General features: G+C 36.6%; 1 protein-coding gene, 1 long non-coding RNA gene and 1 other non-coding gene across 8 annotated transcripts in view; 2 read left to right on the forward strand and 1 right to left on the reverse strand.

Annotated features, from left to right (window-relative positions):
* Window positions 1-346: 346 nt before the first annotated feature.
* The window catches only part of LOC125275089 (protein naked cuticle homolog 2), a 41,543-nt gene continuing 13,893 nt past the window's right edge, over window positions 347-27,996 (forward strand). Inside the window, exons 1-4 of one of the 6 annotated variants that reach the window (XM_048201769.1) lie at window positions 347-404; window positions 4,850-4,991; window positions 18,728-18,754; window positions 18,843-18,901. Coding sequence is in view for 3 of the 6 variants with exons in the window: in XM_048201766.1 (XP_048057723.1) it covers window positions 18,621-18,645; window positions 18,728-18,754; window positions 18,843-18,901 (111 nt within the window). In the remaining 3 variants the exon portion in view is untranslated. Of the gene's footprint in view, window positions 405-3,350; window positions 3,695-4,849; window positions 4,992-17,712; window positions 18,646-18,727; window positions 18,755-18,842; window positions 18,902-27,996 lie in introns of those variants that run through there. The other 5 variants (XM_048201768.1, XM_048201766.1, XM_048201767.1 and 2 more) reach the window with 5 other exon arrangements.
* On the forward strand, window positions 3,361-3,467 carry LOC125276309. The gene has a single exon (XR_007186629.1). It is a non-coding gene; the product is annotated as a U6 spliceosomal RNA (small nuclear RNA).
* Window positions 14,337-26,625, reverse strand: LOC125275091. The gene is made up of 3 exons (XR_007186382.1): window positions 26,546-26,625; window positions 17,029-17,151; window positions 14,337-14,465 (listed from the first exon to the last, which is right to left on the reverse strand). It is a non-coding gene; the product is annotated as an uncharacterized LOC125275091 (long non-coding RNA).

Consider the following 27,996-nt stretch of genomic DNA (forward strand, 5'->3'; position numbering starts at 1 on the left):
TTTTTCTATTTTAAAATACTTTAAAACATAATTTATCCCCGTGATGGCAAAGATTGGAAAATAATTACGCCACTAGATGGCGACAAGTGAGTGTCTTTTAGACATTTAATATCAAGGATGCATTTATTTGATTAAAAATACAGTAAAACGGTAATATTGTAAAATATTAATACAATTTAAAATAACTCTTTTGTTTTAAAGGTGCAATCGAATTGGAAATTGAATTTACCTCGGCATAGTTGAATAACAAGAGTTCAGTACAGGCGAATCTCAACATAACACCGACTGTTACGTAACAGTCGGGATCATTAATATGTACGCCCCCAATATTTGCCCGCTCATGATCGAGGCATTACACGAGGGCAGGACGTCTGGATCTGTGCACAGCTGAATCATCAGACTAGGTAAGCAAGCAAGAACAACAGCGAAAAATGGCAGATGGAGCAATAATAACTGACATGATCCATGATAACATGATATTTTTAGTGATATTTGTAAATTGTCTTTCTAAATGTTTCGTTAGCATGTTGCTAATGTACTGTTAAATGTGCTTAAAGTTACCATCGTTTCTTACTGTATTCACGGAGACAAGAGAGCCGTCGCTATTTTCATTTTTAAGCACTTGCAGTCTGTATAATTCATAAACACAACTTTTATCATCTTTATAAATCTCTCCAACATTGTAGCATTAGCCGTTAGCCACGGAGCACGTCGGAAGCAAAAAAAATGTGTGTGGGTCCTCCCTTCAAATTTTATTTATGCAATATATATATATATATATATATATATATATATGTATACATTAGATAGATAGATAGATAGATAAAATGCCAATCAATCGGTAGTTATTGATTTTTTTTTAATAGAACAACGAGACACAAACCTTTACATTCAATCGCGTTTTTGCTCCCATTTATTTTCACACATTAGTGCATACAAAGTTTAGTCCCCAAGTGCACACAACCGGAGAAATACACAATTACCTTTGATTTCGTTAGATAGAAAATAAGCAGGGCCGTACGCAGGGTTTTATATTTACCGAGGTCACAAAATGTATTATGCTAGGGGGGGTTCGGGGTCATGCTTCCCCGAGAAAATTTTGATTTCCTTGGTGTACATATATGCATTTTAAGACATTTTAAGGCCAACAAATTGGATAACAATAGCTTTAAAACCATGTCAACAAGTACATACATGCACGCAGTTTTGAGGCAGCTTTAATCGCATGTTTGGTAATTCCATGACTTAATTTACCTCAGAATAATGATGGCGCATGCCCGTAGTTTCTTTAGCGCTTTAGTTAAACTATAATAAAGTAATATGCAGCGCGCGCCGGCGCATTTGCGCGAGCAATTCTTGAGTTCGCGCCTCGAGCACAGTAGGCTATTCGGTTGTTAAGTCTGACGTCACGCTGCAGCGCTTCCGGGTCCTAACGCTCTATCTCATACCACAAGAAAACAACAAATGGTGCTAATATACACACACGATGTGGTGTAATACTACAAAAAAATTATAATCATAACCTTTATCTCCATACCAAAATTCCAGATGGCCAGACAATGATTCATCTTTTATAAATCGTAACTCATTCAGAATCAAATGTAAACATCCAAATAAACACTGTACTTACGCGATTAGACATGCTGCATGACGAACACTTTGTAAAGATCCATTTTGAGGATTATATTAGCTGTGTGAACTTTGTTTATGCAGTGAGAGCGGAGAGCGCGCGATTTAAAGGGGCAGCAGTTAAAAAATGTATTTAAAAAAATCTATGGGGTATTTTAAGCTGCAACTTCACAGACACATTAAGGGGACACCTTAGACTTATATTACATCTTGTAAAAAAACGTTCGATGGCACCTTTAAAATACTTTAAAACGTAATTTATTCCTGTGATGGCAAAGATTGGAAAACAATTACGCCACTAGATGGCGACAAGTGAGTGTCTTTTTGACCATAGACATAATGTCTCTGTTTTTGACATTTAATATCAAGGATGCATTTATTTGATTAAAAATACAGTAAAACGATAATTTTGTAAAATAGTATTATCATTTAAAATAAACTTTTCTATTTTAAAATATTATAAGACGTAATTTATTCCTGTGATGGCAAAGATTGGAAAATAATTATGTGTGTGAGTGTCTTTTAAGTTTTTTTTTTTTGTGAATTTGTTCTATACTGTACTGTATAAAGTGCTATAGAAATAAAAGGTGATTTTAACTTGACTTGTAGGCATAAAGTACACATATATATACAAAATCGGGAATTGATCAAGAATACAGTGAAATATTATTACAATTTTAAAAATGTGAATATATAGTAAAATATAATTTATTCCTTTGATCAAAGTTGAATTTTCAGCATCATTACTCCAGTCTTCAGTGTCACATGATCCTTCAGAAATCATTCTAATGTGATGATTTGCTCCTCAAGAAACATTTTTGATTATCATCAATGTTGAAAACAGTTGTGCTGCTTCATATTTTTGTGGAAACCGTGATACATTTTATTTTTAGGGATTCTTTGATTAGTAGAAATATCAATTAATTTACACTGGCATTTATTTGAAATAGATTTTTCTCTTCAGGGCCTGAAATACACACATTAGGAGAAAATAACTCTCTTAAATGCCTCATATTGAGGGGGTTTATTCACTCTCAGTTCGCTACCTTTCCAAATAAGTCCAGACAGGGATTGTTGGGCCCTATTGCTTATTGTTGGTCATATATTCTACATGTCTTGTACTTTCTCGTCTTTGATTTAACTATCATTGGCATCACACATTCTGTTCTGAGTTTTCTGTGATTCTTCAAGCATTTCTCCGTGTTTTCACTGCTTCGGTTGATCTGACAGGAGAGTTTCCTGGTCTCTGAGCCTTTTGTGCTCTTCCGTGAGGAAGCCGGATATCGAATGCAATGATAGGACGCCTCGGTGTGACGCAGAGGAGCTCTTTGTCACGTGTGACGCACCCTCCCCCTGCAGACAGAGCAGACGGCCGTTTGTGCTCTTCCACGAGGAAAGCAGTTGCCCTTTGACCCCAGGGAGGTTCTGCTCTGTCTGAAAGGGGGGGGATGGTGCGCTACACGTGACAAAGAGCTCCTCTGCGTCACACCGAGGCGTCCTATCACCGCCAGCAGAGACAGGCTTTTTTACATATTCAGTCTTGGAGAATACTACGGTAAAACTGCCGGTTTGAAAATATCTTCGTTTTTAAAGGTTTGCGTGTTTACATCACCATGATTCGCAGTCACATTTATGTAAGTGAGTAGAATAAGTGTTTTATTCACTTACCAACACTGAAATACATAGCTGGGGGTGCTGGGTATAAATAGCTGTCCTCCAATCTCTCAGTTCGTGCTCGCTTCGGCAGCACATATACTAAAATTGGAACGATACAGAGAAGATTAGCATGGCCCCTGCGCAAGGATGACACGCAAATTCGTGAAGCGTTCCTTATAGATTTTTTGTGTTATTATTTATGATTTTACTGTAATATTTCATATTTTATACTGTACAGAGTGATTAACCTGATTTTAGGGTGCAGTGCGCAGCCAGAACGCTAGAGCGCAGCACTGCAGTGGAGCCTCCCTCAGAGCGTCTCGCTCTACAGCTCTACATCTACATCTTCAACTCGGGTTTAAAGAAATAATAAGTACATAAACATTTTGTTTCCCATCAAAAATATGTTGTAAGTATTCGCAATGATTACATTTATCATCCTAATGTTTCATCAGACGATTTAATCTATCGTATTTTAGTCTGACAGTTGTTAATGTATATCATCGGTAATTTCTTCGACTCAAAGCAGCAGAAATCGACACGAATTCAGTCAAATATGATTATATAGATTAAATACTAATGTATAAAATCATTTAAATTCGCTTACCATGTATATAGCTTGTCTGAAAAATGTGCGTCGTTTTCCTTGGCATGTTTTTCTTTTGTAAAGAGCGAAAACGAGAATTAGAAATATTAAATGTGTATTTTAATTTCCACCCATCACAAAAACCTACAAAACAGTGTTAATAAATAAATGTTATTGCATGATTTTGATTTGTAACTCAGAGGAATTGCAGGACAAACGCCCTTAGCTGCATTTAAGACTAAAACTTATAAGATTGGAAACTAGAAACATGTCTTAAAAGTCAATGTTTAAAACAAAATTATGCTAGATTTGAGAGGTTATCTAACTTGTTGTGTATTGCAAAACTAAACTGAAGTAGTTAAAGATGTAAATATGACTGGATGTCATGTGTCAATCATATTTCTCTAAACTTCAGTAATATTAACTTTTCACAGCTTTTTTATTTCCTCAATTACTTATTATTTTTTATCTTGCATAGTCAAGTCAGGTCACCTTTATTTATATAGCGCTTTTTACAATGTAGATTGTGTCAAAGCAGCTTTACATTGATAACTGGTACATTATTTGTCTGCACAGCATCTCTTAAATAATAGTGTCAATGCAGGCAGATCAAAGCACTGTTGAATATCAAAATTCAAGTCAAATGTCAAGTGTCCCCAACCAAGCAAGCCAAAGGCGACAGCGGCAAGGAACCCAAACTCCAACAGGTGACATCAGGTGGAAAACAAGTGGCAAATAGGTGTTAAAATGGAGAAAAAAAACCTTGGGAGAAACCAGGCTTAGTTGGGGGGGCCAGTTCTCCTCTGGCGAACAGTGCTTTGTTACGATTCAGGTTGTTATCATAAGTCCGATAGGATCGCAACATTCAAAGTATTTATTTCAGTTCCATCCAGCTGAGAATCGTATTCATCACGCATACAACGTAGTCATGATGAAAAGAAAAAAAAAGTGACTAACCTATAATTGTTTCTCATTTAGGCCTCACTTGCATCAAGCAACATCTTCCTGATCATGATGAGAGTCTTCAACTCCTGATGATGAAGAGGATTTCTTCTCTAATATCAAGCAAACACGCACACAGGAGACATCCAAACATCTGGATGCACACCTACAGCTGAAGGTATGACTATGTTGACCTCTTATCCAATCCACGATACCAAAATTTTGACTTCGATACGATACCCAGCTTAAATACCGCGATACCGATACTTAAACGATACTGTGGCAAAAACCTAAAACAGCAGGAAAAGTAAATAAATAACATTTGATAGAACTTCTTTCTTCACCACTGTGCAGACTGATAATTCTGGATTTGAGCTTCATTGCTGTGAAGTTAGAGTTAGATTTAATTTTTTTTTTTATGTTTATTATTTTCATGCTCAATAAAATTGTAAATTACTTGCTGTTATGCTTTTTTGCTGTTTTTTTATATATATATGTAGGTATTTTTGACAGTAAGATTATTGTAAAAATTAGATAACTGTAAATACTTAGAGCAATGTTATTAAAGCATAAATTAGTTTAAAATAACCATATATACCCTTCACATATTTACATATTTTTAAATTAATTTTATTTTTGCAATCAGATATCACTTATTAAACTTAATAAGTACTCAATAATACACCTCAGGTCTGCTTGCACGAGTAAAATAAATAAATAACACTCATTTAATGTTTGAGAGCATAAACATAATGCTGGTATCACATTCACTAACCTGCCGCTCTTTAAATTCTCTGTACAAATCGGGATGTTTGACGGCAAGATGCTTTTGACTCCCTTCGCTTACGTTATTTTGTAACATCTTTTGCAGACGGGCTTTGTGGTGTCCGTGGGCTTGCCCTGACTTTCGGCAATGTAAGCAAAATAATGCCATATTTCGCTTCGTGCATCTGCTTTCTCAATAATTTGTGGACAGTCTGCAAGAGCACCTGAATTTACAACCATACCTCTCGTTTCGTCACCATAAAAGCCGTTGCACAGTTGAGAGGAATAAACACGCACTCGATTTGCCTCAGAAGCAGCGCGCTGCACACACACTGCCCCCTGCTGTCGCACTTTAGGAAATACAGCTGGCACTCAAAGTACTGGTACTAATAAAATGAAGAACCGAACCGTTTTTAAAAGCAGGGTATCGCGATACCTTTCTAGTACCGGTATATTGTGCAACACTAGTCTGAACACAGCCCTGCCTGCCTCAGCGGCCTGTGAAAGGCTATTTAGTGCCGCTGGATTGATCTTCACCCTAAGAAGGGGAGCAATTAATTCAAATAACTTTGCAATGTTTTTGTACTGCTGGTGTAGATATAGTGCTCTCTGAGCTTTCCTGTTGCTCCTCCCACTATCCACTTCATGTTTGGGAGTGCCTCCTGATTTAAGGTGTGAGTTTGGAGCTGTATGTATATAAGAAAACCCAGAGATTTCCAAAGAAACAAGAGAGGAACTTTCCTCTGAGACACTGTCATCTTCTACTTGTCACTTACATTGTGTAACTATGTGAAAGTTTCTTGATAATTTACACACTCCCATGTCATCCAAGATGTTTATGTCTTTCTTTCTTTAGTCAAAACGAAGTTAGGGTTTTTGAGGAAAACATTCCAGGATTTTTCTCCATATAGTGGACTTCACTGGGGTTCAACGGGTTGAAGGTCCAAATGTCAGTTTCAGTGCAGCTTCAAAGAGCTCTACATGATCCCAGACGAGGAATAAGAGTCTTATCTAGAGAAACAATCGGTCATTTTCAAAAAAATAAATAAAAATGATATACTTTTTAACCACAAATGCTCTTCTTGCACTGCTCTGCGATGTGCCACGCATTACGTAATCATGTTGGGAAGGTCACGCGTGACGTAGGCGGAGTACAGCGGTAGGGTGAAAAACTCTCATTTTCAAAAATCTCATTTTCTCCTCCAACTTCAAAATTGTCCAACATAGTTGTTTTACCTTTTTTTTTTTTTTTTGGTAAAGGCCGTTTGACTTAGTCTTTGCACTTTGTAAACACTTGTTCGGTACTTCCGCCTACATCACGCATGACCTTTCCAACTTGATTTCATAATGTGTGGCGCATTACAGAGCAGTGCAAGACGAGCATTTGTGGTTAAAAAGTATATCATTTTAATTTTTTTAGAACAGTGGTTCTCAACCGGGGGGGGGGGGGGGGTGCGAGTAAGTTACAGGATGGGAGGAAAAAAACCCTGAAAAAACAAAATTTGAAAAAAATTTTAATCACTAAACTACTGTCATAAAAAGTTGTAGTTTTGTATATACATAACTCCTGAATAAAAATTAAAATGTGTTTGGACTGATTTTTAAAAAAAAGTTTTGAACAAATTTGATTGGTTTGTCGATAGTGAGCGCAAATGCAGGTGATAAGCGGTTTTATTAAGCGAGTCAATGAGTCGTTCATTCACGATTTGTTCAAACGGCCGATTCATCAAGAATGAGACAGATGTTTGTGAATGGGTCATTGAATCTTTGACTCAAACGATTTGTTCAAAACACTGAATCATTCAAAACACGATTGAGTGTTGCTGTGCGATGCGCTATGTTGTGATATTTGTTTGGATTCATCGGATCTATTTTCTACGGAAGAGGATTAGGGCCAAGCAATAATAAAAAAAAATAAAACCATCTCGAGATTAAAGTTGTTAAATTTCGAGAAAAAACTCGTTAAATTTCGAGAAAAAAGTCGAGATAAAATGTTGAGAATAAAGTCATTAAATTAACGAATTTATTCTCGTAATTTAACGACTTTTTTCACGTAATTTAATGAGTTTATTCTCGTAATTGAATGAGTTTATTCTCGTAATTTAATGACTTTGTTCTCGTAATTTAATGACTTTATTCTCGTAATTTAATGACTTTATTCTCAACATTTTATCTCGACTTTTTTCTCGAAATTTAACGAGTTTGTTCTCATAATTTAACGACTTTTTTCTCGTAATTTAACAAGTTTTTTCCCGTAATTTAACAACTTTAAAATCGAGATGGTTTTATTTTTTATTATTGCTTCGCCCTAATCCTCTTCCGTAATTTTCGCTGCTAAAATAGACCAAAACAGTCATTATTTCATCTAAAATGTAAGTGACTTAATATTATTAACTTGTTTGATGAACTGTCATATCAGTCACATTTTCAATCGCGAGGTGATGGTAAATTAAGTGATGGTCAGTTGTCAGCTCTCTTGGTCGTCAGGTCGTGTGATGTAGCTGAACTGTATTCAAATGTTATAAATATAAAAATATTATAAATAAAATATAAATAAAATTTAAATATAAAAATATTATAAATATAAATAACCACATTTTGAAATTTAACTGCAGTATGTCAATTTAGTTTATTTGTGTGTGCTGCGCTCATAGACTTTAGAGATCAGCGCTCATTTGTTTGATTTCTCCTCGAGAAGCTGCGCAAGCCTCACAGGTTTAAGGTCCTTGCACCCTGACTGAGTCCGAAACTGTCGTATTTGTTTTTTCATATTCGTCATTTGGTGGCTCTCAACTGTCAAAATATTTGCTACGGATGCGAAAAATGCAGAAAATCGAACCATCCGAATTAATTTTTATGACGGACGGACGGAAGCTCTTTGAAGCTGCACTGAAACTGACATTTGGACCTTCAACCGGTTGAACCCCAGTGAAGTCCACTATATGGAGAAAAATCCTGGAATGTTTTCCTCAAAAACCTTAATTTCTTTTCGACTGAAGAAAGAAAGACATAAACATCTTGGATGACATGGGGGTGAGTAAATTATCAGGAAATTTTAATTCTGAAGTGAACTAATCCTTTAAGTGAACACAAAAGAAGGTATGCTGTGTGAGTGTGGTAACTCTGTGTTTATAGTTACCATTAACTAGTTGGAGTGTGTTAAAGTAATCTCCTTGATTGTATGTTTCTGTGTAGTGCTGGCCTGTGTGGTCAGGCTCCCCTTCGAGTTAATTCACTGCTTAATTGTTTCTTTCTTGTGGGATCATTTGTAGGGAAGTTGATGCGATTTAATTTGAGAATTCTTGTTTTCTCCTGTTTTTAAAGCTGCAGTCTGCAACTTTTTTTGTGTTAAAAATTTATGTAATGAGAATATACAACATGAATCCATTTTCCAAACCGTGTTTTTGTCTTATCCTGAATCATTATGGTACACTTATAATAAGTGTTTATATTCAGACTATTTCAGACCAGACTGGTAGGACTCGCCACAGAGTATCACAGTAACTGCGTGAGACGCCATAGACATACACGGAGAAAAGTAGCTCCGGCTACAATGTTCCTAGTTTTAGCCCTGACGAAGGCCTGTGTGCTGAAACGCGTTGGAAAAATAAAGTTGTTACTTAGCTCCAGCCTTACAGTTTTTTGTTTTTATTTTTATTTTTGACCCCTCCGTGCCACAAGTGCTGCTGGTTTTCTTTCTTTCTTATACTATATATTTACCACTCCATGCACCTTGTTGGTTGTGAAGTTGCACCAGACTAATTACATTACTCTCTAGATAGAATGTTCCTCCGCAAGACACGTGCAGTTCTGTTTATTAACCACTAGAGGGCCAAAAATCGCGGACAGCAGCTTTAAATAGAGAGGGAGTAAGGGAAGAATTTGTCATTGATTTCTTTTATTTTTGAAGCTAGGTAAGTAATTTATTTAAACCTCTACTGCACACATTATGATAAATCTCTTTTCTTAGAATGCCTTACCTTGAAGTGCTGTAAAAAAAAAAAATTGGAAAAAAATATTATTTTAAAGGTCCCGTTCTTCGTGATCCCATGTTTCAAACTTTAGTTAGTGTGTAATGTTGTTGTTAGAGTATAAATAAAATCTGTAAAATTTTAAAGCTCAAAGTTCAATGCCAAGCGAGATATTTTATTTAACAGAAATCGCTTACATCGAACAGCCAGTTTGGACTACATCCCTCTACTTCCTTCTTTAATGACGTCACTAAAACAGTTTTTTGACTAACCTCCGCCCACAGGAATACACAAGAGTTGCGTTTGTAGAGTGTGTTTGTCGCCATGTCGTCGAAACGCTGTTATTTTCATCCCGCAGTCCAATCACCGGGTCTGATTCCGGCTCAAATTGATAGGGTAAAATTAAAGACATGTTTACAATAACACTGAGCGCGTGCATCTCCACGTTATGGTAAGAGGCGTGACCTTTCCGGGCAAGGAGCGCTAAGCTGCTGTCGAATCACAACACAGGAACCGCTGGCACAATCAGAACTCGTTACGTATTACTTCATAGAACAAGGAAGTCATCAGCCCGTTTTTATGACAGTGGAAACAGCGGTATACAGTTAAGTAAATTATGTGAAAAATACTGTGTTTTTTTTACACGCGAAACATGAACACGTTATATTGCACACTATAAACACAATCAAAGCTTCAAAAAAACACGAAAAACGGGACCTTTAAGGTACTTTATGATATGTTGCCATATGGCAACAACGTACAATAGTGGAAATAAATTAGAATAAGTGTAAGAGTATATAGTTAATATTTTTCCTCAGAAATGTTGTTTGTATTGAATCAATTGGTGCTATTATAAGCTTTAGCAGTAATTATAAACAACACCTTATACTTATTTTCCAACATCTTGTGCTTTTATTTATTCCATTCTCTTTTGCTGAATAATGCTTTATATTCTTTGAATTTCATTACGTTTTTCGTGAATATTATTTAAATTGCATATGTAGACAGTTAAAAACAAATATAATACTGTTCATCATGCATCATAAAACATTGACATAAAACCAAAAACATTGCAGTTCATGAAAATTCAACATTACGCAATCTTATGAGAGGAAGGTTATGAACATGAACCCCCCATAATCCTTGAAACTTCACCTTTTTTCTGTACGAAACTTCAAAAAGCATTTTTTTCAGAGGTGAGACACATGTACACCTATTATAATATTGTCATTCCATGATTGCACAGTGTTGCCATATGGAAACACAGACATTTTATCGATTTACCAAAAACTAATTTCATAAACACTTTTTTGAGTGGTTAATATGTCATCATAACTTACCTGAGACGATGTTAACAATTTATTTGTGAATTTGACATGGGCGGTTTCCTTGTTTGTTACTGACATTTTAGTTTGCTTTCAGCAACTATACCGACAAGAGACGGCAGTCTGTCAGAAATCGTGCCACAGAAAAAAATTGCATGTCATGTGACTTAACCAAAGCACATCATTGGCTAAACTAAGGTCTTCTCTTACCAACAAAAAAAAAATGAGAATGTTCTCTTAAAGAGACAGTAGCAAGGAAATGAACACAAAGAGTATGTTGCCATATGACAACACTATGTGGTAGAGGGTTAAACATATATTATATAAAATATGACTGACTGTGTTTATGTGAATACTCACCAAGACCGGCATTTTGACATTATTTTGTGTCTATTTGACTGTTTAAGCACAATAAACAGCAAAAAAAGAACTCAATCTAGTACTGAGAGGCGGCTTTATGTGTGCAGACTTTGGGTGTGAGCCCAAAATCTGCGGGAATGAGTAAAATTATGTGCAGTTACACACAATACCACTGCGAAATTCAAGCCCTGTAACACCAATAATATTCATCCGGAGAAAATTAAATGAGTGAGTGAGGAGAGGCGGGTTTGTGTGTCGACTCGCTGTCAGAGAGATTAGAAAGCGAGAAAGTGTAGCTGGAATCATGTATCTATTCTGTGGAAAATGAGTATTGGAAGCATCTCAGATATTTCAGTATCGAAAAAATGATATTTTTGACAACACTAGATTGCACTTACTTTATTCAGTTGCCTTTTTAAAAGAAGAAAAAATGAAAAATGTATAGATTATAAATTCAACCCGGCAAAGTGGCTAGTAGGAGTGACTGTGTTACACGCCACTGCTGAAATCCACCGCATCAGGCGGGTGTTAATGTCAAGCCCTGATTGTTTTACATACAACAATGTGACAATAATTAAACAATGCATTGACATAGAAAAGGAAATTTACTTTTGATAATTAAGCAAGTACTTATACTCTGTCTTTGCAACTTTCACTTGCTCAGGCAATGAAGGCCCTGCTGTATCTGTCCGACCAGGAGGTTGTATGGCCGCTGCTGAATGGGTTCTGGGGGATTGAAGCTGAGCTCCATAATTTCGAGGGGCTCACCATCGAAGTCCAAATCCTCAAACCCCTCATCTCCCTCCAGATCACTCTCGAGGTCTTCATCCTGAATCCCATCTGGAATATCAGGATCAGCACCAAAGTCTTCCTCAAAAGGTCTATTTGTTTGGGAATACATGTACTCCACATCAATGAGTTCACCTGTAGGCATTCAAAGTATGATGAGCACATGAAATGCAGGTGCTACTACTCAAAAGTGTGCCATGTGTATCCACCAGGGCTGGTGTAATCCTCCACCAAATTAAGGCCCAAAAATGTCTGGCTCAGTGTGTTGGCATACTGCTGCGGTTGGCCACCATAGCAGACGACCTTTCTTTCAACGGCAGCAACTGCACCAGCCTCATTCCACTGCACAAGGCCTTCCAGCAGGTACCAGAAAGAAGTTAGCACCATGAAAAACACATGAACAAACAACTGCATTGTTTAGGAAACATGCATACCTGGCACAAAATGATTTAGGTGCAGAGGCAGGATTGCCCATCCTTTGTTCACCTGCCCTACCTTTCTGTAGAGCTGCACATCTGCTGGGTCCTGGATGCATTCAACATGGCGCTGTTGGGTCTGCCAGATCTCCTCCATCCTGTCTTTGTCCAGGAGCCTGATTTCCATTGCGTCTGTTGCTTCACTGAAGTTTGCTGGGCTCCACGAGTGGTGGGATTGCAGCCACAGGACTCCTTCAGCTTCTTGACATCTGCAGCATCCCACTCAAAGATATAGGCAGAGAGGCGTCCCATGAAGGGGTGGCTGTCTGTGGTGACCCCGACTGCGATCCGCCACATAAAATGCCACAAATCCAGCCTGACCTCCAGCTGTCACACTCGCTAAACATTCGCTGCCGCCTTGCCTTTACCTCCTGCAGAGCAGTAGTCCCAGTCCACATAAAGAATTGGGGAGGAGCTTCTCCAGCTCGCCTGGTAGCGATCCACAAGTCCAGAACACATAGGAAGCAGGCCTTTTCCCTCTCCTTCTGTGAGGACACACATGAGCACTTGCCCAATTTCATTCCCCACATCTATCACCCATAGAGCTTTTTGCTGACCTAAAGTGGACGATAAGATGTATTAATAATCAAAGGAACAAGACCTTTTTATTTTACAATAAAAAATAATCACTAAATCAGGCTTTGCCTTTTTGGTGGAGTCATTCTTTATGATGGAGCCATAAACAGAGGTGACCCCGGCCTTTAGTTCAGGAAGACGTGTCAGTACATCTTTGGCATATACTGACAGCAGCCAAGATGGACAAGGCAGCGGGGCAATGAGACGGGTGGGATCAGTGTCTTGGGTCACAAAATTCCTCAGCACAGAGAAGTACATTGTTGACTGTCCAAGCCAATGCTCTTTCTGCCTGACGCACAGGTGTCTGTACAGAGCTGTGGCACTGTTCCCCAGCGTGTGACCCCGCATCAGTCTCACCACCTCCTTATCACAGGACAACCTACATGAAGTAAAAATAACCAAAGCACAATGTCAGACTATTATGTGTGTAAGTGTATTTTATGTTAAAAGATTTAAAAACACTCATACCTGTAGGTTAGGACTGCAGGAAATTGATTACAGTGGCTGCGATCTAACTGGTCCAGGATGTCTTGTGACCAGGCTGGACCGACATTCAATGTACTCGGTTGCCATATAATACCACCCATTTAGGTCGAAGACCCTTCGGATGATCTTGTACATGCCACAACCCGTTAGCTGGATACCCAGGCGATGGCAGTATACCCACATACAATAAGAAACCCAGAGAAACAGCCTGCTGTGAAAGAAGGCATCAGGTTTAGAAAGGGGCTAGGCGTGGCACTTGTACCTAGAAAAGCAGGCAGAAAGAAGTTAGCACCATGAAAAGCACATGAACAAACAACTGAATTGTTTTAGGAAACATGCATACCTGGCACAAAACGATTTAGGTGCAGGTGGAAGGACTCCAGGGACGTTGAGCCACGTGCAGAGGCAGGATTACCCACCCTTTGTTCACCTGCCCTACCTTTCTGTAAATCTGGTGGGTCCTGGATACATTCAACATGGCGCTGTTGGGTCCGCCAGATCTCCTCCATCCTGTCTTTGTCCAGGAGCCTGATTCCCATTGTGTCCATTGCTTCACTGAAGTCCTTAAGGAGCTGTTCAATCTTCACGAGAGCGGCGACGACATTGCTCTTTAGTGGTGGCATTGCAGCTGCAGGACTCCTTCAGCTTCTTAACATCCCCAGCATCCCACTCAAAGATAGAGACCGAGAGGGTGGCTGTCTCCGACTGCTATCCGCTGCATAAAATGCCACAAATCCAGCCTGACCACCAGCTGTCCCACTCGCTAAACATCGCTGCCGCCTTGCCTTTACCTCCTGCAGAGCAGCAGTCCCGGTCCACATAAAGAACTTGCGGAGGAGCTGTTGCATGTGAGATGTCCTGCTTGATTCTTCCGCAGTGGTGGACGAAGTACACAAATCAAGTACTTGAGTAAAAGTATAGATACATATATTAAAATATTACTCAAGTGAAAGTAATATTTAGCACTACTTTTCAAATTTATTTGAGTGAAAGTACAAAAGTACCTTGATTTTTAATGTACTCACTGATTGATTGATGAATGTTTATTTTTTGTAATTTTATGCCACTTATTTAATTTAATTTTATATTTTATTATTATTTTATATAATTCAATTGCAGCACTAGTCAGTATGGAAGATTAGTGGATGCCTATGTAATGTGTCTTGACAAACAATATAAAAACAGACGCCACATAGGGCTAATATGCATCACATTTTAAGCGGGGAAGATGAATGTGCATGTGTTATTTTCATTTGTGTTAGAGCTGCATGATTCTGGATAAAATGAGATCTCCCACAATTCTGAACAGACAACTAAACAAAATAACTTTTAAAGGTCCCGTTTTTCGTGTTTTTTTGAAGCTTTGATTGTGTTTATAGTGTGCAATATAACATGTGTTCATGTTTCGCGTGTAAAAACACAGTATTTTTCACATAATTTACTTATCTGTATACCGCTGTTTCCACTGTCATAAAAACGGGCTGATGACTTCCTTGTTCTATGAAGTCCCTCCTTCAGAAATACGTAACGAGTTCTGATTGTGCCAGCGGTTCCTGTGTTGTGATTCGACAGCTCTGAGCGCACCGTGACCGGAAAGGTCACGCCTCTTACCATAACGTGGAGATGCACGCGCTCAGTGTTATTGTAAACATGTCTTTAATTTAACCCTATCAATTTGAGCCGGAATCAGACCCGGTGATTGGACTGCGGGATGAAAATAACAGCGTTTCGACGACATGGCGACAAACACACTCTACAAACGCAACTCTTGTGTATTCCTGTGGGCGGAGGTTAGTCAAAAACTGTTTTAGTGACGTCATTAAAGAAGGAAGTAGAGGGATGTAGTCCAAACTGGCCGTTCGATGTAGGCGACTTCTGTTAAATAAAATATCTCGCTTGGCATTGAACTTTGAGCTTTAAAATTTTACAGATTTTATTTATATTCTAACAACAACATTACACACTAACTAAAGTTTGAAACATGGGATCACGAAGAACGGGACCTTTAATTATTTACTAGAGGACAATATCTTAATTGCTGCAGTCTATTTAAAAATCTTTAAATCAATTAAATTCTTTAAAAAATTAAATGACTCACTCATAACTACTTCACTTGTTTCATTACTGGATGAATCAATGTTTTTGAACAAATCTTTTGAATGAATCATTCAATATCAAATACATTTTTAACAGTCACTTGTCGCCTCCTAGTGGTGTAACGATGTAATCGATACAACCGTTATTTGAAGCGCCAAGTTAGTTTTAAAAGGTGATTTGCTCGCTAACGTAGACTTCCGTGTTTATATCCAAACTATAAACTTTTATCGCAGTACTTCTGTGATAATTTGCAGACACATTGATCTGGACGTGTCCGCGTTAAAGCATTTCAGAGGGCTAAAACAGATCGCAGATTTAGTTCACAATCGACTTTTGAGACCTAAATATGATTTAGGTTTTTAGATTTTCAGTTACAATAATTAATCCTAAAATTTAACATTAGTAACTTTTCGCCATCAGTCACACGCGCTCAGATCTTGGCTAATTTTCAGTCAGATTTGTAAATTCATTTGCTGGAGACTCGCTCTGAACGGATCATTGAATCAGTGAGTTGTTGACTCGAATTAATAGTTTGATGTGATTTGTGAACCGATTTAACAGGATGATTGAAAAGAATCAGTTCGTACACGAATCAGACACCGCATTTGTGTCTCTGAGTATGTGATGATTTCTTCATTTTGAAATAATGAGTAACTTTACGAATCGAATTAGTGATTCGGATCTCCCATCAAACGGCTAAACTGCTGAAATCACGTGACTTTGGCGCTCCGAACCGCTGATTCGATTCGTAAAGCTCCAAAGCACTGTTTTGAAATCAGCCATCACGAGATATTGTTGAAAAGTCGTTATTTTGTTTTTTTGGTACACAAAAAGTATTCTCGGCACTTTATAATATTGAGGTAGAACCACTGAACTCACATGAACTGTTTCAAATATGTTTTTAGTAGCTTTATGGATCTTTAGATCTACAATGGCAATGCAGGCCTCACTGAGCCATCGGATTTCATCAAAAATATCTTAATTTGTGTTCCGAAGATTAACTAAGGCCTTACGGCTGTAGAACGACATGAGGGTGAGTAATAAATGACATTATTTTCATTTTTGGGTGAACTAACCCTTTAACTACTGTGTACTTGCATCAAGAAATAAGTTCAATGCATGTATTGTGTTCATATTGTACTGCAAAACACTTTAGCTGCTATTGAGGTGGATACGGGTAAAGTTATATGCAATTACAGATGTATTTACATGCAGGATTTTTTTAAAATGCAAGTACAATGTAAAAACATGTATGCACACAATAAGTGCATTGTATCAAATGATTAATTTAATTGTAAGTACATAATAGTTAATAGGGCAAAGGGAGCCATTTTGGACACAGACAGACACAATGTAGAAGCCTCACTCACAGTATCTGCACAGAAATCAGAGGAGATGAAATATGAAACAGACACTGATGAGCCAATGAGAACCAATAGCAGCCACTCTACAAGACTGAACATCGTAAATGAAGAATTACTGGATGTGTAGATCTGAAAAACAAGAAAAAACAGCAATAACAACAGCATAAATAGTTCAAAAATCCCTGTGTGTTGGATAAAATGCAATTGCTTTTTTCTTTTTTTATGGTGTATCTGCTAATCTGGTGAAAGAAATGCTGTGAAAATCAACAAAGGGAACCTGTAAACCTTATTTTGCTAATTTAAGCTATTTTGTGTGAATGTGTGTGACCTTCCACTTTATAGGTAAATAACTGGAAGAATAACAAAATGCAGTAAATGGTAAAATAATTTGAGCAACAAACCAGTGTGTTTATAATCATAAATAATAAATTAAAATTAGATGATAACGGCGATATCTTTACATTTATTGTATCATCATATATGACCCTGGACCACAAAACCAGTCATAAGTCACACGGGTATATTTTTAGCCAACAATACACTGGATGGGTCAAAATGATCAATTTTTCTTTTATGCCAAAAATCATTAAGATATAAAGTAAAGATCATGTTCCATGAAGATATTTTGAACATTTCCCACCGTAAATATATCAAAAATATATTTTTGTGAGTGGATATGCATTGCTAAGGACTTCATTTGGACAACTTTAAAGGTGATTTTCTTTTAGATTATAAGCCTATTTAGATTTAGATAAGAATATTTAGATTTTTTTTTGCACCCTCAGATTCCAGATTTTCAAATAGTTGCATCTCGACCAAATATTGTCATATCCTCACAAACCATACATTAATATATTGAAAAATTGACCATTATGACTGGTTTTGTGGTCCACAGTTACATATGTAGATGAAGCTGACAAAGAAGCTTATAAAGTAAAGTTATTGTTGTGATTGTCATGATCATTTTTTGGAGTACCTAAAAATTGTGATAAAGCTGCAGAGAGAAAAAATGATCATCTTGTTGTATTTCAACACATCACCAGAGGGCGCTACAATTGAATTGCTATTTGATTGATGAAATGAGTTGCATTATTGTACAAACAAACGCTGTAAAGTTAACTTTCCCCCCTCTAATACTGAAATAGTGTTAGATGGAGGTATCTCAGTGCTAAAATATATATTTGGCTTAATATTTTGTTATGTTCAATCTAAAAAACAATCGGCAGTTGCGAAATCAAAGCTAATCTCCAAGTAAAGGTTATTCCTTTACTTACTTTCTGAAACACGAAAACCGAAAAGGTAGTTAGGAATACAGCAGGGGCTTGGATAAGAATTCTCAAGCACATTTCACTAGGCTGTCCGATGAAGAAACTGGGCTAAAACTGAAGGATGCGCACATCGTCAAAGGCAGGGAGAGAGAGAGTTGCGCTTCATCCACGAGGAACGAGCGTGTGGCAAATCCTCACTGAACAGTTCCTCAAACTTCATCTCAGTAATTTAAATGGAAACATGCATATTCTGCCCCACTTAATTTATGCCACAGATGTCACAGCTGTTCCTGAAATGACTGGTTTGTTTATTCCATAAGAGGGATCAACATGGGAAAACTGCAATCGAAACATGGTGAGACACTTTGCGAATAACATGATGCCAGACGCTGCGATATCAAGATAATTCATGCTGATTGTAGTTTTATTTTTTCTAGCATGTAAACGGAGAGAAAATCCAGAGGGTGAGTGTGTATTTTCATTATTTCTGCCATGTAGCTTTTACATACACACACAAAAAGGATTACTAAATGGAGGTTTGTGTTGCAATAGGAGATGCTTTTAAGGAGCTTGAGTGTATCGGTGAAGTGGACAGAAACAAGCTGGTAAAGGTACAGTTTATTCTTAATATTCAGGACTGATGAGTTAAAAAAAGTGCATGTTTATGTTGTTAATTGGTTGAGTACAACTGCCTTTGGTAACACTTCATAAACCGTTATGAAACATTATAACTTAATGCTTAACAAAATATAGGTGATGTAGGTATTATAATACACTACACTGTATTTGTTTTAATGCACATGAAATAGGCTACTGATCTGCTTAGCATTATGTAATGTGATGTGAGTTCCCAGAAGTGCTCTATTTTCACACACCAATGTTCTACTTAAAGGGTTAGTTCACCCAAAAATGAAATTTCTGTCATTTATTACTCACCCTCATGCCGTTCCACACCTGTAAGACCTTCGTTCATCTTTGGAACAATAAATTAAGATATTTTGATGAAATCTGAGAGTTTATCCTCCATTGAAAGCAATGAAATTACCACATTCAAGGTCCAGAAAGGTACTAAAGACATTGTTAAAACAGTCGACATAACTGCAGTGGTTCAACCTTAATGTTATGAAGCGTTGAGAATACTTTTTGTGCGCAAAAACAAAAATAACGATTTTTACGAGTACGATAACGAGTCACGCTGACTATTTTAACACTGTTTTTACTACTTTTCTGGACCTTGAATGTGGTAATTTTGTTGCTTTTATTGGAGGGTAAGAAAATCTCAGATTTCATCAAAATATCTTAATTTGTGTTCTGAAGATGAACGAAGGTCTTACAGTTGTGGAACGACATGAGGATGAGTAATTAATGACAGAAATTTAATTTTTGTGTGAACTAACCCTTTAAAGGTGCCGTAGAATGTCTTTTTAAAAGATGTCATATAAGTCTAAGGTGTCCCCTGAATGTGTCTGTGAAGTTTCAGCTCAAAATACCCCCATAGATTTTTTTTAAATTCATTTTTTTAATTGCCTATTTTGGGGCATCATTAAATATGCGCCGATTCAGGCTGCGGCCCCTTTAAGTCTCGTGCTCCCCTCCCCCGGAGCTCGCGCTTGCCTTAACCAGCATAAACAAAGTTCACACAGCTAATATAACCCTCAAAATGGATCTTTACAAAGCGTTCGTCATGCAGCATGTCTAATCGTGTAAGTATGGTATTTATTTGGATGTTTACATTTGATTCTGAATGAGTTTGATGGTGCTCCGTGGCTAAAGCTAACATTACACACTGTTGGAGAGATTTATAAAGAATGAAGTTGTGTTTATGAATTATATAGACTGCAAGTGTTTAAAAAAAGAAAATCCGTGAATAGAGTAGGAAACGATGGTAACTTTAACCACATTTAACAGTACATTAGCAACATGCTTACGTAACATTTAGAAAGACAATTTACAAATATCACTAAAAATATCATGATATCATGGATCATGTCAGTTATTATTGCTCCATCTGCCATTTTTTGCTGTTGTCCTTGTTTGCTTACCTAGTCTGATGATTCAGCTGTGCACAGATCCAGACGTTAATACTGGCTGCTCTTGTGTAATGCCTTGAACATGGGCTGGCATATGCAAATATTGGGGGCGTACATATTATTGAGCCTGACTGTTACATAACAGTCGGTGTTATGTTGAGATTCGCCTCTTCTTCGGAGGTCTTTTAAACAAATGAGATTTATATAAGAAGGAGGAAACAATGGAGTTTGAGACTCACTGTATGTCATTTCCATGTACTGAACTCTTGTTATTCAACTATGCCAAGATAAATTCAATGTTTAATTCTAGGGCACCTTTAATATACTAAAAATTCTTCTTTTGTACTTCTTAATATAATCTTAAGAACACCTAAAGCCTTGTTTACTCTGGTGCGCTACGGCTGCGACGCGGCTACCGGAGCTGATCCGTGGCCACTCTAGTCAATGCTTGTTTACATCAGCCGCACCGCGGCACGTTTCAGAAGCGTCCCAGAAGTGGCTCGCCACACCGCTTCGCTAAAGATAGCCGCCTCACAGTAAATACAAAATAAAGGTCCAAAATCCTGTCAATTTCAAAATAAACCCCATGCAGACTCATGTGGGATAGCAAAAACAACTAAAAAACAAAATTAAACTGGACAAAACAAACATTTAACTTAACCATGTTAGAACACAAAAAAATCGAGAAAGACAACGTAGGACAGGCAAATCACGCAGTCTCACAAATCCTGTCGCTTCGCTCCTAAAACGCTCCTGGTGTGAGTTGGCACCTCCTAGAGGACGGAACAGAACCTCGCCAGAGCCGCGATTGTGTCGGGTCGGCGTGCCGCAGACGTGTGCCTCAAACACACCACTACAGTCAATTAACCATCTTGACTTAAACTATTTAAAGGTAAAAAAGTTAAGGCTTAAGTGTACTCAACTGTGCTATTTTGAGACACCATGAAATATGAACTAAAATGTGCTTTTAACACACTATCTCTGTATTAAAAAATGGATTTAGTTACCAATTGTAGTACACTTGAACCTGTGTATGAAAAGAAAGTGTATGAAAGATGTGTTCAATGACAAATAACTTCAGGTACTTACTATAGGGTTAGGATGAGGGTTTGGTTTAGGGTTAATTGCATGTAATTATGCATAATTTCTAGTTATTACTACTACACTAACTACATGTAACATATGTAACAATGACAAATAAAGTGTTACCGAAGAATTTTTAGTATGTTAAGTACAAAATTAGTGTGCGAAAATAGAACACTTTAAGTACATTTTGGAATTTCTTTTCAACTGGAATGTTGCTGTAAAATGTTACATTTGTATATTCTGTAATCGGCACTTTAGGTTTATCTTTATTTTAAACTTGATTTCTCTGAAGTACCAATACATTTTTAGATAAACGATTAGATGATATAATAGTGGACAAACTGCAAGAAGTGTTCCTATTGTTGGAGTAGTAGTGCTTGCACTGTCAAGTCATGGGTTTGATTCCTTAGGAACCGAAAAATTGCATAGCTAACTTGCACTGTTAGTACTGAAGTGAAGAAATGTGAGTCATTTTCACATTTTAGACTGCCAGTTTTTGAAACCAAGCACTGAGCGGTCCTCTCCGCACTACACTGTACTTCTCAGCATTGTATTTAATCGGTGTTGGGTCTCTTCCCTCTTTTTCCTTTGCTCTCATTCTCTCAGTGGAGCCTGGAGCCTTCATCACTGTGTGAAATGCATATGGCCGGCAGCCAGAACAGCAGGGTCTTTGAGCACAGCCCCACCACACATCTGTTATTAGTTTTGAAAACAGAGGGAGGCTGTGATGGGAAAATGGGGGGAAGTGGTTGGAGGAGGGAAAGTAGGTGTAGTTAGTGGGAGGAGTGCTATGATAAAGGCTGCTGCAGACACAATATAGATGAGTGGTTCAGCTAAAGGACTTGGATTGTTGTGGTGATGCTGTGCAATGCTTCGAACGTCTAATTTAGAATGATAACTAAAGATTACTATAACGATAACTGTATTAGTGTCCACACCAACTCACAATATCGTTCTTGTGCATGCTGCAATTTTGTCGTCTGCTGCTTTAAATGCTCAAGTTCTTAAAGCAGGATGAATTCTGATCCTTCCTGGAAAAAAAGCTGGAAAAATCATTCAGAAAGTGATTCCAATGATATTGTTTCTCTGTGTTGTTATTGTTATAGTTGTGGTTTGGACTCTGCTATTCTTTTATATTTAGAACGATTAGTTATCGTCCTTGGTGTGAAAGGCTTGTAACCTCTTAACTGTTACCGTCCCGCTAGCAGAACGTTTGCCATTATTAAAACAGTAATATCTTAGCCTAAACCTAAAATAAGATTAACAACCTATATATCATTTGAAAGCTTACAAATAGTAGTTTTCATATTTTCTGATTTTCAAGACAAATGACAGAGGAACAGTAATTTATTAATTCGCAACAACAATATTTTCAGACTCATAAGGCATGTTCAGACATTTATTTTGAAATAGTAATGAAAATGAAAAATCATGTTCTTTTACGTGATTGTTAAAGGTTGAATTCAAACCAAATAATGCCATTCTGTCTATACTACTTCTGAATAGGATGTCAGTTTCATAAATTGTATGAACATTATAGAAATAAATGGTTCAGGTCACTCAAACCATAGGCTATATGGAAATGGAAGAGGTCACCAATGGAGCCCGGATGGTCTCTAGTGGAAAAGTTTGGTACTGCACCCAAACAAAATCTTACTGAAAGTTCAATTTTTCAGATATCAACCTAAAATTTGAAACAGATTAGATTTTAGATTTTGGTTTTGATTTTCTTGCAGTTTTAGAGTAAAAGAGTTTTGTAAAATTTATATTTTATATAAATTACATTACAAAATACAAATTTACATTTTCCTAAACTAAAACTTCAATAACTATTTTTTTTTTTTTAATTTCACTTTCATATTTTTTTTCACTTCTAAAATAATCTGCCAAGTGGCCCCTTTATAAGGAGACCAAACTTAAGTCTGTGCTCAAAAGTATTCAAGATTTAAAACAATTTAAGTTGGGGTCTGTTCCCCAAAAATGGGAGTGACAGTTAAGGGGTTATGATTATCTTGCACAGCCTTATACACATAAAATGCAACATGCCCTTACTAACGTCTATTGTGCAAGACAAATAATAGCTGAAAATGTGTGCAAAAATAAAAAAATGTCACTTGCATTCATTGGATTACATGTGGCTTTGCTAGATGTTGTATTAACAATTTAAGATTCCTGATGAAAGCATGATGCCACAAATGTTCACAAACTAAATAGTCTCCAAAATGTGAGACTTACAATACATTGGTATCTGTAGCCCAAATCTCACACACAGAATGTGTTCACATTGAATCAATCTTTGACATTACATGAGGACATGTGTACGCTTTCTGTCTCCAGTGTGTTTCGGGTCCAATTAAGACTGTGTTCTTTCACTGCGGGTCATAAAGCCAGGGACACTGAGGTCTTGGTCTCAGAGGGCTCAAAGGAGTCCGTGTTGTCTTGCAGAGGCTGGAAGAATCCTTTCTTTCACCCTTTTTCCTCGCTGTCCCACTTCAAAGGACATAAGGAAGGGAGCGTGTGCTGGAGGCAGTGATCCATGTCTCTTTAGAATAGGGTGCATGTCGTAAATCATTTTAATGATCAAACTCTTGAAGTGTGACCACTTCAGTCTATTTGGTGCCAACGCTCAAAATGTGTTGGTTGGATCAGTAAAACCCTCAAAGGAAATTTAAATCATTTAAAAGAGGAAAAGGACTGAAAATACAAGCTGTGAAGTAACAAATTTTCCCTTGTTCTGTTGACCAGCATCCTTATTATGAAGAACAAATCTACATTAACGTGTTGATATTTTTTTGATGAGCACCTATAATCAACTAGCACAAGTAGTTCGTTTGATATTAGTCTAGAGCTGTTTTTATAGTACTTACTAAGGCTGTGTTGTACTTGTATGCTATTGGTGCATACTAATAAAATCAAGTTTGGGTTAGAGAGGAATACAACAACTGTAAGCCATTATGCAGTTCTGTCTTGAATGATTGCCTAAACACAGTGACGCTGAATTGTTTTGAGTTTATTCCAAGACCATGAAAGATTAAATCAGTCACGTTCAGCCTCAATATTTTTTAGCGAATGGTGTTAGATGTTCTAAAGGTTCAGTGGGGAACTCTAATGTTCTTGACTCAATTTTAAAGAATAATGTATGCCAAAAAAGTTTAAATATGTTAAATGAGTGCATAATACTTTCACGTTTAACAGTTTTTTTTAGTGATTAAAGAATGTTTATGAGCTGTTTAATTTATAAAGTTTAATAACAAAAAAATCATTAAAACAAAATTAATTAATTACATCTAAATCCATATAATAATTCCATGATGGGAACCCCTAAATGTTCTATATACACAAAAAAATGCTGGGTTAAAAACAACCCAAATTGGATTGAAAATGGACAAACCCAGATGGTTGGGTTAAATGTTTGCACAACCAGCTGGGCAGTTTTATTTAACTCAAACTATTGTTTAAAAATTAATATATGTCTGGTTTAAAATGAACCCAAAATAGGTTGAAAATTAAAAATCAGACACATAATTACTAGAGGCAACAATAATAATCAAAAGGTGAAGCAATTCTTTAATTATGTTTAGTTAAACTTATTAATAAATGTTAATTTCTTAAATATATTAATAAATGTTAATTTCCAACATATTTTGGGTTCATTTTAAGCAAGCAATACAGTAATTTTTAAACAATAGTTGAGTTAAATAAAACTACCCAGCAGTTTGGGCAAACATTTAACCCAACTGCTGGGTTTGTCCATTTTCAACCCAACTTGGGTTGTTTTAACCCAGCATTTTTTAGAGTGTATGAAGCACATGACAGAACACTTTGGGCCAGATTTACTAAATGGGGCAAATTAGTGTGAGAGTGCAAATCCACAAATGTGCAGATGGGAGTGGCAAGGTTTGCGCGTGATCTACTGCTGACTTGCAAATTAAAGAACAGAGACGCAGTCAAATAATTTACATAATGACCAACACAATCTAACAAGAGCAGTTCGAATTAGCGTTGGGTCGCAAATAAGCAGAGCTGATGCTCATTAGGTGCGGGTCGACACAGGTGCAACTTGTTACATGTAATCTGACAAACATGTACGCACACACACACACACACACACACATATATATATATATATATATATTAGGGCTAATTAATTACTAATTAATTATACTACGCTGTGATCAATTAATCTAAATTAATCGCATACATAATTTTTGCTGTCAAAGTATTAAATATTTCAATTCAAATGAATCAATGCAGGTTTTTCCTGGGTCAAAAATGGTCTTCAGTGGTCATCCACACAAATGAAGGTGATCTGCGAGCTGATACTGACAATAAAGTACCCCGTCACTCTCACTGTAATTCTTTCTTGCCCTCTTTGCAAAAAAAAAAAAAAAAGTGATTTTATAGCTTTGTTAGAGAAGATGCTTTTTTGCTAAACCTGAAAAGTGTTAAAAAGTAGCATTTAGAAGTTATATTAACTAATAATATAACTTTTTACCATTACAATTGAATGCACCTAGCTAACAACAACTTGCTTTGTTCTGGTTTCACCTCACTCCAGTCTAAACTAACTGATTTTATAGGTAGGCCTAATTTACTACACATTGTCATTTAAATAACCTGAAAATATTGTGGATTATTAAGGCTAATTTTACCAACCCCTCTTGCTAAATGGGGTAAGCACACTTATGTTCTCATTTCAGAGTTGTTCGAGTAAATGATTCATTATAGACCGTGTGGACAGATCAGTTGATGTCATGATTCATTCAAATGAATCGGTTCAAATGAGTCATTAGGTCGCGAATTGGACATTAGCGGACGTTGACGTGTTGCGTGCGAATCGCGACTGTTATTAGGACATCGCAAAAGATTTGTCAACACAGAAAACACTTCACCACTGGATAGGATTTTCTTTTTGTTTACTGAAAGTGTGGTTTATGTCAGCTGCACGTGCAGGGCGCCTGTCAGAGAAGATGAGGTGACGTTCTTTTGAGCACTATTCACACCCAGCGGTTATTCAGGAAAAACATTCTCCGAATGCGCCTCGTGAAACATGGATTCGGTCTTACGAACTTTTAGCATTGTGTCAGCAGATTTAGATTATTATGTGTGAGGTAGAGAGAGTGCAAAGACAGTGCTTACTTTAAAAGAGCTCGCGAGCACGAGGGAGTTGCTCTGCTCGTTCTGTCCATCAGCGCAGCAGTCGTCTCCCTCCTTCATTTTACAGTCGAATGGTGGCTAGAACGGCTCCAGGTTCAAAGGTCAATACGGAATGGATTAATCTGCGTTATTTTTTTAACGCGTTATTTTTTCTCAGATTAATTAATCGAAATTAACGTGTTATTTTGACACCCCTATATATATATATATATATATATATATATATATATATATATATATATATATATATATACAGTACAGTCCAAAAGTTTGGAACCACTAAGATTTTTAATGTTTTTAAAAGAAGTTTCGTCTGCTCACCAAGGCTACATTTATTTAATTAAAAATACAGTAAAAAACAGTAATATTGTGAAATATTATTACAATTTAAAATAACTGTTTTCTATTTGAATATATTTGACAAAGTAATTTATTCCTGTGATGGCAAAGCTGAATTTTCAGCATCGTTACTCCAGTCTTCAGTGTCACATGATCCTTCAGAAATCATTCTAATATGCTGATCTGCTGCTCAAGAAACATTTAATGTGTACAATTGTACAAAATATTTGTGTACAATATTTTTTTTCAGGATTATTTGATGAATAGAAAGTTCAAAAGAACAGTGTTTATCTGAAATCTAATCTTTTGTAACATTATAAATGTCTTTACTGCCACTTTTGATTGATTTAATGCATTCTTGCTGAATAAAAGTATTCATTTCTTTAATTTCTTTTCAAAAAAATTAAAAATAAAAATTCTTACTGACCCCAAACTTTTGAACGGTAGTGTATAATGTTACAGAAGCTTTGTATTTCAGATAAATGCTGTTCTTTTGAACTTTCTATTCATCAAGGAATCCTGAAAAAAAAAAAGTACACAACTGTTTTCAACATTGAAAATAATCATAAATGTTTATTGAGCAGCAAATCAGCATATTAGAATGATTTCTGAAGGATCATGTGACACTGAAGACTGGAGTAACGATGCTGAAAATTCAGCTTTGCATCACAGGAATAAATTACTTTGTCAAATATATTTAAATAGTACACAGTTATTTTAAATTGTAATAATATTTCACAATATTACTGTTTTTTACTGTATTTTTAATTAAATAAATGTAGCCTTGGTGAGCAGACGAAACTTCTTTTAAAAACATTAAAAATCTTAGTGGTTCCAAACTTTTAGACTGTACTGTATATATATATATATATATATACACCTATATACCTTGATATAGATTAGTGTTGTCAAAAGTACCGGTACTTCGGTACCAAGTCGGTACTGAAATTTTGAAAATGTGACGATACCAGCATTTCTGTAGTACCGGTAGTACCGAGAATCCGGGTATATTCGGTACCCACTGATAGGGCTGTGCTAGTATTTACGTGAATATGACACGAGTGAAGCACAAAGCTTTGTTTACAGAAGAAATA

Source organism: Megalobrama amblycephala, linkage group LG9 (genome assembly GCF_018812025.1).
Source record: "Megalobrama amblycephala isolate DHTTF-2021 linkage group LG9, ASM1881202v1, whole genome shotgun sequence".
Taxonomy (NCBI): Eukaryota; Metazoa; Chordata; class Actinopteri; order Cypriniformes; family Xenocyprididae; genus Megalobrama; species Megalobrama amblycephala.